Source organism: Pan paniscus, chromosome 19 (assembly GCF_029289425.2).
Source record: "Pan paniscus chromosome 19, NHGRI_mPanPan1-v2.0_pri, whole genome shotgun sequence".
Taxonomy (NCBI): domain Eukaryota; kingdom Metazoa; phylum Chordata; class Mammalia; order Primates; family Hominidae; genus Pan; species Pan paniscus.
The window spans coordinates 96,111,160-96,123,353 of NC_073268.2; the positions used below are offsets into that span (position 1 = coordinate 96,111,160).

At 47.5% G+C, this 12,194-nt stretch overlaps 1 protein-coding gene across 6 annotated transcripts in view; it reads left to right on the forward strand.

Annotated features, from left to right (window-relative positions):
* The window catches only part of CCDC40 (coiled-coil domain 40 molecular ruler complex subunit), a 66,860-nt gene that overhangs the window by 15,699 nt on the left and 38,967 nt on the right, over positions 1-12,194 (forward strand). For all 6 annotated transcript variants that reach the window (XM_063598801.1, XM_024926103.4, XM_063598798.1 and 3 more), the window contains 2 exons: positions 6,659-6,816; positions 7,023-7,145. In XM_063598801.1, the coding sequence (XP_063454871.1) occupies positions 6,659-6,816; positions 7,023-7,145 (281 nt within the window). The remainder of the gene's footprint in view (positions 1-6,658; positions 6,817-7,022; positions 7,146-12,194) is intronic.

Sequence of the window (12,194 nt, forward strand, 5' to 3'; positions counted from 1 at the left end):
CAAACACTCTGGTGGACTCTGCTTCCTGGAGATTAGGAGAGGGCCGGAGCCGAGGCTCTTCAACCCAGCAAGGCCTGCGTCAAACAGCACCGTCTCTGCCTTCTCAGAACTGAAGAATTTGGGCAACGGTCCCGGCCCTGACCTGGGGGCAGCCACCACTGCACAGTCCCTTAGGTGAGACATGGGTCCTGGCCCCTGGAGAAAGCCCACGGTCACCTGCCTCATCTGGGAGGGAGACTGTATTAGGGTTGTCTAGAGGGACAGAACTAACAGGATAGATATATAGAGAAAGGGGAGTTTATTCAGTATTGACACAGGATCACAAGGTCCCACAATAGGCCGTCTGCAGGCTGAGGAGCAAGGAGAGCCGGTCTGAGTTCCAAAAATGAAGAACCTGGAGTCCAGTGTTCAAGGGCAGGAAGCATCCAGCACAAGAGAAAGATGTAGGCTGGGAGGCTACACCAGTCTCTCTTTTCACATTTTTCTGCCTGCTTTACACTCTAGCTGCACTGTCAGCTGATGAGATGGTGCCCACCCAGATTGGGGGTGGGTCTGCCTTTTCCCAGGCCACTGACTCAAATGTTAATCTCCTTTGGCAACTCCCTCACAGACACACCCAGGATCAATACTTTGTATCCTTCAATCCAATCAAGTTGACACAGGATCAATACTTTGTATCCTTCAATCCAATCAAGTTGACACTCAGTATTAACCATCACCGACACTAAACCTTCACACCAAAATGTGAGTTACCAACCGGAGATCCCCAGACCTGAGAGGAGACTGAGCCGGACAGACAGGCAAACCCAGCCCTGATTCTAAAAACAGAGCATGCGGAGGCACCAACTGGTAGTCTCATGAGATATTAGAGGACATTGCATCCATAAAGAGAACAAAGTGTTAGGAAAAGGGGTACGTGAAATTTAAAAATATAATCATCATCCCAGAGTGTGCAGAGGCGCCAACTGGTAGTCTCATGAGATTTTAGAGGACATTGCATCCATAAAGAGAACAAAGTGTTAGGAAGAGGGGTACGTGAAATTTAAAAATATAATCATCATCCCCCCAAAAGGCACTAACTAGACAAATGAATGCAGTTGAAAACTGAATTTCTTAATTAAAAAGCCAGTTCGAGGAATCTTCCCCGGAAATAGAGCAAAACCCCAAATGATGGATATCTTGAGGAGGAGATAAAAGACATGGACAATAGATTAGGGAAATCAAATCAGTGTCCGTAAGGGAGATTTCGGGAGATTTCAGGAGATGAGAGGCAATAGCCAATGTCCAGGAGAACAGATGCGTGAGTTCAGGAAAGACGAATCTGCAGATAGAAAGACTCGTGACGGGCCATGCAGCTGAAAGAGAAAATAAACCTCCGCAGACATAGCTGGTGGGATTTCCAAATACCACAGCAAAAGAAAAAAAGCTGCAGGCTTCCAGGCGGGAAAACCCAGATGGCCTCTTGAGGCCGGGCCTGGGCTACGTTTTCATCAAGGCCTCCATCAGCTGCGCCTTGGAGGAACCAGGGAGAGCTCAAAACCACCAGGACCTATCCCAGCAGATTTCAGATTGGTTTGTTCTGGGAAGGACCAGGCATTGTTTGTTTCTGGCTTTCTTTTTGACCCTTAAGCTTCCAGATGATGCTAACATGCGGCCAGGGCTGAGAATCACAGATCTTAAATATAAATAGCAGGATGTCAATGCATACAGAATTCAGAATTCTCTTTTTTGTGTTTTTTGTTTGTTTGTTTGTTTTTTGAGATGGAGTCTCTCTCTGTCGCCCAGGCTGGAGTGCAGTGGCGTGATCTCGGCTCACTGCAACCTCCACCTCCCGGGTTCAAGCGATTCTCCTGCTTCAGCCTCCCAAGTAGCTGGGACTACAGGGGCCCGCCACCATGCCTGGCTAATTTTTGTATTTTTGTAGATAACGGGGTTTCACCATGTTGGTCAGGCTGGTCTTGAACCCCTGACCTCGTGATCCGCCCACCTCGGCCTCCCAATGCATACAGAATTCTAAGGGAGAAGGATGGTTAGCATTTGACCTACATGTCAGTTAGACTCTGGAAATTAACAACAACGGGAAGTCCACGCATGAAGACTTCTGGCTGCAGCCAAATCTGCTCAGACAAAACCCATGACAGAGTTTATTTACATTTCCACAAACAAGCCTGAAAACAGACATTCTATTCGAGAAGCTAAAAAGAGGGAAATAAACTGAAAGAAGTAGAAAAAGAAACCAATAAAGATCAAAAGCAGAAGCTGATGAAATAAATAAAAAATGAATTGACTTGATAAATAAACTGCTTTTTTTTTAAATGACCAATAAACCTTACACACTGCTGGCTTATCTGGCAATAAAAAGGAGATCATGCAAGTAACAATGTTGGGAATGAGGACAACTTGGGGGAGGGTTTTTTTTGTTTTGTTTTTTGTTTTTAATTGCAAGAAAGCTATGCATTGTACTGGTTTCATCATGCAAGAAATTGAAAATGTCAAAAATCTGTTTTCCCTAAATGCACCAGTATTGGAAGATGTTATGGAAGGCTTCTAGTAACCTTTCAAGGAACAAACACTTCCTGTGTTATCAAAGCTCCAGGGCATGGAAGATTCCGGAAACTCCCCACAGGCTGGTCCTGCAATGCTTAGTGAAAGGCTGGCTGCAAACGCTGACAGCATACAAGCAGGAAACTGTAAAGCGGCCCCACATGTGAGGAGTGAAAATCCTGAACAAAACGTTAGCAAAAATAAGTAGGATTTACTTCCGGAATTCACACAGGAATAATTCACAATTAGGAAATCTACTAATTTTGTGCATTATATTTATAAATTAAAGAATGGAGGCTGGATGTGGTGGCTCACGCCTGTAATCCCAGCACTTTGGGAGGCCGAGGCGGGCAGATTACCTGAGGTCAGGAGTTCGAGACCAGCCTGGCCAACGTGGTGAAACCCTGTTTCTACTAAAAGTACAAAAAATTAGCCAGGTGTGGTGGCAGGCACCTGTAATCCCAGCTACTCAGGAGGTTGAGACAGGAGAATTGCTTGAGCCCGGGAGACAGAGGTTGCAGTGAGCCGAGATTGTGCCACTGCACTCCATCCTGGCCAACAGAGTGAGACACTGTCTCAAAAAAAATAAATAAATAAATCAAATAAAACAAAATACAAGGATAAAAAAAAAAAAAGGCTTCCTGGGTGGGTGCCAAATGGGTATTTAATAAAACTCATCATCCATCCCAAAGTAGGATAGAAGGAGAGTTCTAAGTATTTATCAGAAACTAACAAGAAAATGTTACCCAGTGGAAAGACTAGACTTAAAATCAGGAATGAGATGAGGAGGCCTGCTAGCATAGCAGTTACCCCAGACTGTTTTGGAGGCTCCAGCAATGCAAAGAAAACAAGAGAAAGAAATGAGATATGGATCTGGGAATGAAATACTGAAATTCTCAACCTCTACTAATGAAAACTAAAAGCCAATAGAAACAGTAAGAAATCAGTAAAGTAGCTGGATACCAGCTCTGTAGTTTTCTTCTACACCAGTAATATAGTTAGGAATTACAATTTTTAAAAAAGCTCATTCATAATAGCTATAACAACTTTAAAATAAGCCCAGGAAGAAATCCAACAAGGAATGATGAGCCTGTCTGAAAAAAAACAATAAATGTTATGAAAGGTCATAAAACAGATTTAAATAAATGGAGTGCCCACGTTACCAGCTGGGAAGACGCACGATATAAAAATGCCATTTCCCTCCAAATTAGCAATAAAACCATTGCAATTCCCGTTACCCTCCGTGGTGAGATGTTTTGGGTGAACTTAAATTTATTCAACATAATTATTTACTTATTTTGGAAAAGTAATGATTCAAAATGCAAGAGCTCTACAACTAAGAGGAAGTTTTCGTCTCTTTTCCCCTTCCCCCACCCAGCCACCAGGGCCCTCCACAGAGGCAACGTAGATTCATGTGGATTCTTTTTGTTTTTGTTTTCTTCGAAACAGCGAGACAGCATCTTGCTCTGTTTCCCAGGCTGGAATGCAATGGCAGAGTAGCCTCGAACTCCCAGCCTTAAGTGATCCTCACACCTCAGCTTCCCAAGTAGCTGGGACTATGCACACACCACCAGGCCTGGCTAATTTTCATATATATATATATATATATATTTTTTTTTTTTTTTTTTTTTTTTTTTGGTAGAAACAGAGTCTTACTGTGTTGCCCAGGCTGGTCTCGAATTCCTGGGCTCAAGTGATCCTCTTGCTTCGGCCTCCCAAAGTCCTGGGATTACAGGCATAAGCCACTGTGTTCAGCCCTTGTGGAGTCTTTTGGAGATTTTTTGCATATCTAAGCAAAGTCACAAGGGTGTGTGTGTATGTGTATCTCTCTCTCTCTCTTTAACTTAAATGGCTGCATATTATACCCACTGCTCGGTTCCTCGCTTTCTGTCCCTTAGCAACACGTGCTGCGGATATTCCACCTCAAAACAAAAAGCACCTCGGGCCAGGTGCGGAGGCTCACGCCTGTAGTGTCGACACTTTGGGAGGCTGAGGCTGGCAGATCGTTTGAGCTCGGGAGTTCAAGACCAGCCTGGGCAATGCGGCAAAACCCCATCTCTACAAAAAATACAAAAATGAGAAATTGGCCAGGCATGGTGGCATGTGCCTGGAGTCCCAGCTACTTGGGGGGCTGAGGTGAACCCAGGAGGTTGAAGCTGCAGTGAGCTATGATTGTGCGACTGTGCTCCAGCCTGGGTGACAAAGTGACACCCTGTCTCAGAAAACAATAAGAACAACAACATTTTATTCTCAACAAATTGATTTTAAAGTTCATTTAGAAGACTAAATGCACAAAAATATCCAAGAAAATTTTGAAAAGGAAGGATCATGAAAGAAATATTTAAGAATAATAACAAGTCCTTAGCCAGGCCTGGTGGCTCACGCCTGTAATCCCAGCACTTTGGGAGGCCGAGGCAAGCGGATCACAAGGTCAGGAGATCGAGACCATCCTGGCTAACATGGTGAAACCCCATCTCTACTAAAAAAATATACAATTACCCTAGTGTGGTGGCGGGCACCTGTGGTCCCAGCTACTTGGGAGGCTGAGGCAGGAGAATGGCGTGAACCCGGGAGGCAGAGCTTGCAGTGAGCCGAGATCACCACTGCACTCCAGCCTGGGCGACAGAGCGAGACTCTGTCTCAAAAAAAAAAAAAAAAAGAATAATAGCAAGTCCTCAAGGAGAACTTAGAGGAAATTACTTTGGAATTTAGCTACTGCAAACTATATTAATGCACAGGTTGCTTTTTTTTTTTTTTTTTTTTTTGAGACAGAGTCTCACTTTGTCACCCAGGCTGTAGTGCAGTGGCATGATCCTCCCACCTCAGCCTCCTGAGTAGCTGGGATTACGGACGTGCACCAACACACCCTGTTAATTTTTGTATTTTGAGTAGAGACAGGGTTTCACCATGTTGGCTAGACTGGTCTTGAACTCCTGGCCTCAAGTGATCTGCCCACCTCAGCCTCTCAAAGTGCTGGGGTTACAGGCGTGAGCCACCATGCCCAGCCAAAATGGTTTTGCAAGTTTAAGCAGTATCCTTCAAGCACACCTGGCTCCAGGATGATATGCGTCCAGCAGCCTTTTGGCCTGTAATTCAGTTTTCTGTTTGGATCCAGCCACTGAAAAGGAGTGCTCTGTGCAGTGAGCAAGCAAGTACTGACCCACGTGTAGCTCCCTCAGTAAATTTGCACTCTAGCTTTAGAAATCCATCTCATGGCCGGGCGCGGTGGCTCATGCCTGTAATCCCAGCACTTTGGGAGGCCAAGGCGGGTAGATCAGGAGGTTAGGAGATGGAGACCATTCTGGCTAACATGGTGAAACCCCGTCTCTACTAAAAATACAAAAAATTAGCCGGGCGTGGTGGCGGGCGCCTGTAGTCCCAGCTACTCGGGAGGCTGAGGCAGGAGAATGGCGTGAACCCTGGGGGCAGAGCTTGCAGTGAGTCGAGATCGCGCCACTGCACTCCAGCCTGGGCGACAGAGCGAGACTCCGTCTCAAAAAAAAAAAAAAAAAAAAGAAATCCATCTCATGCAAGTTTGGTTAAAGGAATCAGTTCCTCGGGCCTTGGCCTCCTCTGAGAGCACTGACATAAATCTGTCACTTAACCTGGGATAGGATGGAAGGTGCTGCCTCTTCTAGCCTCATCCTCTCTGGCCTGCACTGCTGTGTGGCGGTGTCAGTGCAGGGGCATCCATGGAGCTCAGCCTGCCCTGGATGTTCTCGTCTCCTCCCAGGGGACTTAAGACTCCACCTAAGGTTGCCAGCCTTTCAGTGGTAAGAAATCTATGCAATCAACCCGAAGCCTTACCACCTGGCACTACTTCAGTGTATCCTTAGACTACCAGGAGGATCTCTGAGACTTGGTGGGGAATGGAACAGCTTGCTGCAATTTGTGGATGTAGATTCCGTATATTTTTGTCTCTTCCAAGAGACTGTAAACTCTTTGCTGACAAAGTCTGTGTCTTGATAGTTTAAAAGCAGTTTCCCAGTCTTACCCAAAAATGGCAGGAAGGGTGCCCAGAACGGCTGTTCCCTGCTTCCTCCTGGGTCTCTGCGTGGGGGATGCTGGGACGGCCTCCCCACTCTCTCTCTTTCTCCCCCGCCGCGCCCTGCAGTGGCGGCTCTGCAGACTGAGATGGAGAACTTGGCCCTGCATCTCTTCTACATGCAGAACATCGACCAGGACATGCGTCACGACATCCGCGTGATGACGCAAGTGGTGAAGAAGGCCGAGACGGAGAGGATACGGGCAGAAATCGAGAAGAAAAAGCAGGTATTCTGCAAATTCGACACATGTTTAATGATCACCAGACCGTGGAGCTTCAAAAAGGGGCTCAGCTTTGTCTCCTGCGTGAAGGCTTCCGGCCGGAGGGGTGGCGGCCGGCCTGGGTGGCGTCAACTTGTATCAAGGGTTGGTGGAGAACAGGCCCTCAGCCACGGGCACCTCCTGACGGGGCTGCTTCTCATCCTGTTTCCCAGGACCTGTATGTGGACCAGCTCACCACTCGAGCCCAGCAGCTGGAAGAAGACATTGCCCTGTTTGAGGCTCAGTACTTGGCCCAGGCTGAGGACACCCGGATTTTAAGGAAAGCAGTGAGTGAGGTAAAAGCAGTCCCCGCAGCTCTCAGTGTTTGACCCTCCAGTGAGTGTCCGTGCACAGGGTGCTGGTGGGTCTACTAGACTGCACCTGCCCGTCTGCTGGATGAGTGACCGCAGCCAACTTACATCGGGCCCTCCCCATGGTGGGGCCACAGTAGATACCGACAGGTGGACAGCCCGGATTCCTATTCCTTCCCTGGCTAGTGGGTGACAGAAGGCCTCGCAGGGTTCAGGTACTCTAGTCGCTTCATGACCGCCAAGGCCAGCTTGCTGCGGGGATGCTCAGCAAGTTCCTTAGCCTGCAGGGACCTCTTCCGGGGAGGACTGAAGTCTTTCTAACAATTCTCACCGCCGTGGGCAGCCGGCCTTCTGGGTAGCTCCTACATCTCTGCACCTCGTGGAGTAGGGAGTGGAGGGGACGAAGGGGGTGGAAGCTGCTCCCTCTTGGCCCCAGATTCAGGTCTGTAGTGATAGCACCAGAAACCAAAGTTACTGCAACTTAAAAAAAAAAAACTATGAGTCACCATCTTCATTCACGGGTGTGGGAATGACACGGAGGAAACAATTAACTTTTTTTTTTTTTTTTTGAGACAGAGTCTCACTCTGTCGCCCAGGCTGGAGTGCAGTGGCACAATCTCAGCTCACTGCAACCTCCGCCTCCCAGATTCAAGCAATTCTCCTGCCTCAGCCTCCAGAGTGGCTGGGACTACAGGCGCCCACCTCCATGCCCAGCTAATTTTTGTATTTTTAGTAAAAACAGGATTTCACCATGTTGGCCAGGTTGGTCTCAAACTCCTGACCTCAGGTGATCCACCCACCTCGGCCTCCCAAAGTGCTGGGATTACAGTCATGAGCCACCGTGCCCAGCCAATGAAAAAGAAGGAAGAGGACTTGAAGGAACGGATGAGCACGCTGGGCTCCCAGGGTAAAGGGAGGGCCCGGGGCTGGGCGTTACTCAGCACTGGTCTCTCCAGCTACAAATGCAATTAAAGTAGAGCACGTCCCAATCAGAATCTCAGGAACAAACAATCCCTTAGTTAACAAAACAATTCTGGAGTTTTATCTGAAAAATAAATTAGGGAGGCTAGCCAAGAATGGTTTTGGAAGAGAAGATTCAAACGGGGCAAGCAGCCATCCCAGTCTGCTCAGGACTGAGGGGTCCCCAAGACAAGGGACTTTCCATGCTAAGCCCAGGGGGTCCTGGACACAGCAGGATGGCAGATCACCCTAGCATCGCCCCACCAAATATTAAAGTATACAGTAAAGCTCTGGCCAGGCAAGGTGGTGCACACCTGTAATCCCAGCACTTGGGGAGGCTGAGGCAAGAGGATGGCTTGAGCCCAGAAGTTCAAGACCAGACTGGGCAACATGGTGAGACCCTGTCTCCACAAAAAAATAATAATAATAATAATAAAGTAAAACATTAGCCCACCATGGTGGTGTGCACCTGTGGTCCCGGCTACTCAGGAGGCTGAGGCAGGAGGATCACTTGAGCCCGGGAGGTCAAAAAAAAAAAAAAGAACAACAACACTTTATTCTCAATGAATTGATTTTAAAGTTCACTTAGAAGACTAAATGCTCAAGAATATCCAAGAAAATTTTGAAAAGGAAGGATCATGAAAGATCCTTGAACTATGAAAGATCCAATGAAATATGATCATACCACTGCACTCCAGCCTGGGCTACGGAGCAAGAACCTGTCTAAAATAAAACAAAACCGTAAAGTTCTAGAGGCTAAAATAATGTGTCACAAGATAGACAGGCAAGACATTGAAGCCTATGAGAGAGCCCCAAAGCAAGCCAGAGTTTATATAAAAACCTAGTAGATTATAAATTACCAGAGAGCTAATGAATTATGCATCCAATGATGTCGGGACATTTGGTTAATCATTTGGGAAAAAATTAAATCTTTTCCTCATACCAGACAGTAAAATAAATTCCAGATGGAATCAAGTATTTAAATGGGGGAAAATGTGCCAGACGAAAACAAATGAAAATATTTATATAATCCTGGGCTGGGGAGGCCTTTCAAAGTATAACACCAAAAGCAGGAACCTTAAAGGAAAAGACTAGGAGGGGCCGGGTAAGGTGGCTCACGCCTGTAATCCCAGCACTTTGGGAGGCCGAGGCCGCTGGATCACCTGAGGTCAGGAGTTGGAGACCAGCCTGGCCCGCATGGCAAAACCCCATCTCTACTGAAAATACAAAAATTAGCTGGGCGTGGTGGTACACGCCTGTAATGCCAGCTACTTGGGAGGCTGAGGCAGGAGAATCGCTTGAACCCAGGAGGCAGAAGTTGCAGTGAGCCGAGATCATGCCATTGCATTTCAGCCTGGGCGACAGAGCCAGAATCCATCTCAAAAAACAAAACAAAACAAAAGACTAGGAGGGCAATCACACCCTCAATAAAAGCTCTGTAGATTAAGGACGCCACAAACCAGATGAAGGCGGGGAGACAGGCAGGAGGAGACAACTCGCAGCCATTAGTAAATCCGGGGTTGTGAAGAGAGGCTGAAAGCCAAGGAGACGCGCCCTGTGTGCTTCCACACCCTGGAGGCAGGTGGGCTACGTGGTAGATGCTTCCTTTTGCACCTCCCGCCCTCCCCTCGATGCAACTCCCCCAGAGAAGGGGGCCGCCCGCACTTCCTTCATTTCTCATTTCCAGCACCCAGAACAGTGCGGGGGCAACAGCAGGGCCCCTGTTCATCGAGCGAAGTCACAAGTCACCAAAGGACAGGGAGTCCCCTACAGAGTTGGCAAAGATAAGGAGAGATGAGCCCTCCCTGCTGTCGGCCATGAAAATACAGATTGGCCTTTATCTTTATCAAGATCTTCATCCAGGGCGCTATGATCATATGCAGCCACTCCCTCCCTAACCCTAACCCTAACCCTAACCCCGCACCCTGTTAGTGCTTAGACTCCATTCCAAGGAACCTAGCAAAGACCTATGCAGATAACATTTTTGTATGTTAAAAATGGTAAAGCCAGGCTTGGTGGGGTGCACCTGTAGTCCCAGCTACTCAGGAGGCTGAAGCAGGAGGAGCACTTGTGCCCAGGAAGTCAGGGCTGCAGTGAGCTATGATTGCACCACTGCACTCCAGCCTGGGTGACAGAGCGAAACCCCCGTCTCTAAAGAAATAAATACAGTGAATAGAGACTCATGGGGGAGATGACGCTCATCACCGTGTTGTGTCATCAGAAAGAAAGACCCCAAGAAGAGGACATTAGTGAAACCCATTTTCATACACCTGTGCATCAGAATACACCACACCAAAAAGAGCTCTACTGACATGGAAACCTGTCTTGATATTAATTTCTTATTTTAATTTTTTTTTAATTATACTTTAAGTTTTAGGGTACACGTGCACGACGTGCAGGTTTGTTACATATGTATACATGTGCCATGTTGGTGTGCTGCACCCATTAACTCGTCATTTAGCATTAGGTATATCTCCTAATGCTATCCCTCCCCCCTCCCCCCACCCCACAACAGGCCTCATTGTGTGACGTTCCCCTTCCTGTGTCCATGTGTTCTCATTGTTCAATTCCCACCTATGAGTGAGAACATGCGGTGTTTGGGTTTTTGTCCTTGCAATAGTTTGCTGAGAATGATGGTAGAGACTAAGTCTCACTCTGTCCCCCAGGCTGGAGTGCACTGGGGCCCTCATGGCTCACTGTAGCCTCAAACTTCTGGGTCCAAGCAATCCTCCCACCTCAGCCTCTCAAGTAGGTAGGACTACAAGCACATGCCACCACACCCTGCTAATTTTTTTATTATTATTATTCTTTTTGTAGAGACGGTGTTTCTTTTTGTTGCCCAGACTGGTTGGGAACTCCTGACCTCAAGCAATCCGCCCGCCTAAGCCTCCCAAAGTGCTGGGATTACGGGCATGAGCCTCCGCACCTGGCACAATACATTAATTTTTAATATGGCGGGGCGTGGTGGCTCACACCTGTAATCCCAGCACTTTGTGAGACCGAGGTCGGCAGATCACCTGAGGGTCAGGAGTTCGAGACCAGCCTGGCCAACATGGTGAAACCCCGTCTCTACTAAAAATTCAAAAATTAGCCAGGCGTGGTGGCGAGTGCCTATAATCGCAGCTGTTTGGGAGGCTGAGACAGGAGAATTGCTTGAACTCAGGAGGCGGAAATTGCAGTGAGCCAAGATCATGCCATTTTCCTCCAGCCTGGGTGACGAGAGTAAAACTCTGTCTCAAAAAAAAAAATTAATAGGCGATTATGAAACAATATATAGAATTTGATTTCGCACACACACACAGTCACAGGTGTAAGAAGTTAGAAATGGTTATCTCTAAGTGTTAGGGTTATTGAATTTTCATTTTCTTTTTGCTTATTTGCACATTCTATTTGCATAGGCTGAACACTTGCCTTTGTGAAAAACTGGGGTGTAAATGCACAGGTGACTGAGCCCGGCAGCCATCTTTCCATCCTTATGCCTTGACCTGCACCTCAGTCAACCAGGCTGTGGCCGGCAGCCTCGGGGGCACCATGGGGAGGCCTCGCACAGGCTCAGTTTAAGGTGCATCCTGGCTGAATTTGGGTCCCCACCTGCTGCCTGGGCCAGCTCCCACTGCCCAATGGCACAGAGCAGCCTCCTTAGTGAATAACTTACCCCCATACAAAACTGTGACCCAGCAGTCCCACGACTGGGCATTTATCCAAAGGAAAGGGAATCCGTGCATCCAATAGACACCTGCACCCCCATGGCCAGGCTGGTCTCGGACCCCTGACCTCAGGTGATCCGTCCGCCTTGACCTCCCAAAGTGCTGGGGTTACAGGCATGAGCTGCCGCACCTGGCCCAGTTAACAATAATTTATTGTACGTTTTCAGATAGCTAGAAGAGAGGATTTTGAATGTTCCCAACTCAAAGAAATAACAATTGCTGGAGGTGACTGATGCGCTAATTACCTTGATTCAAGCAGTACACATTGTACATGTGTCGAAATATCACTCTGTACCCCAGAGATAAACAGCTGTAACATGTCAGCTAAAATAAAAGGAAATACTTCAGACAAAAGGGAAGTCAGTCC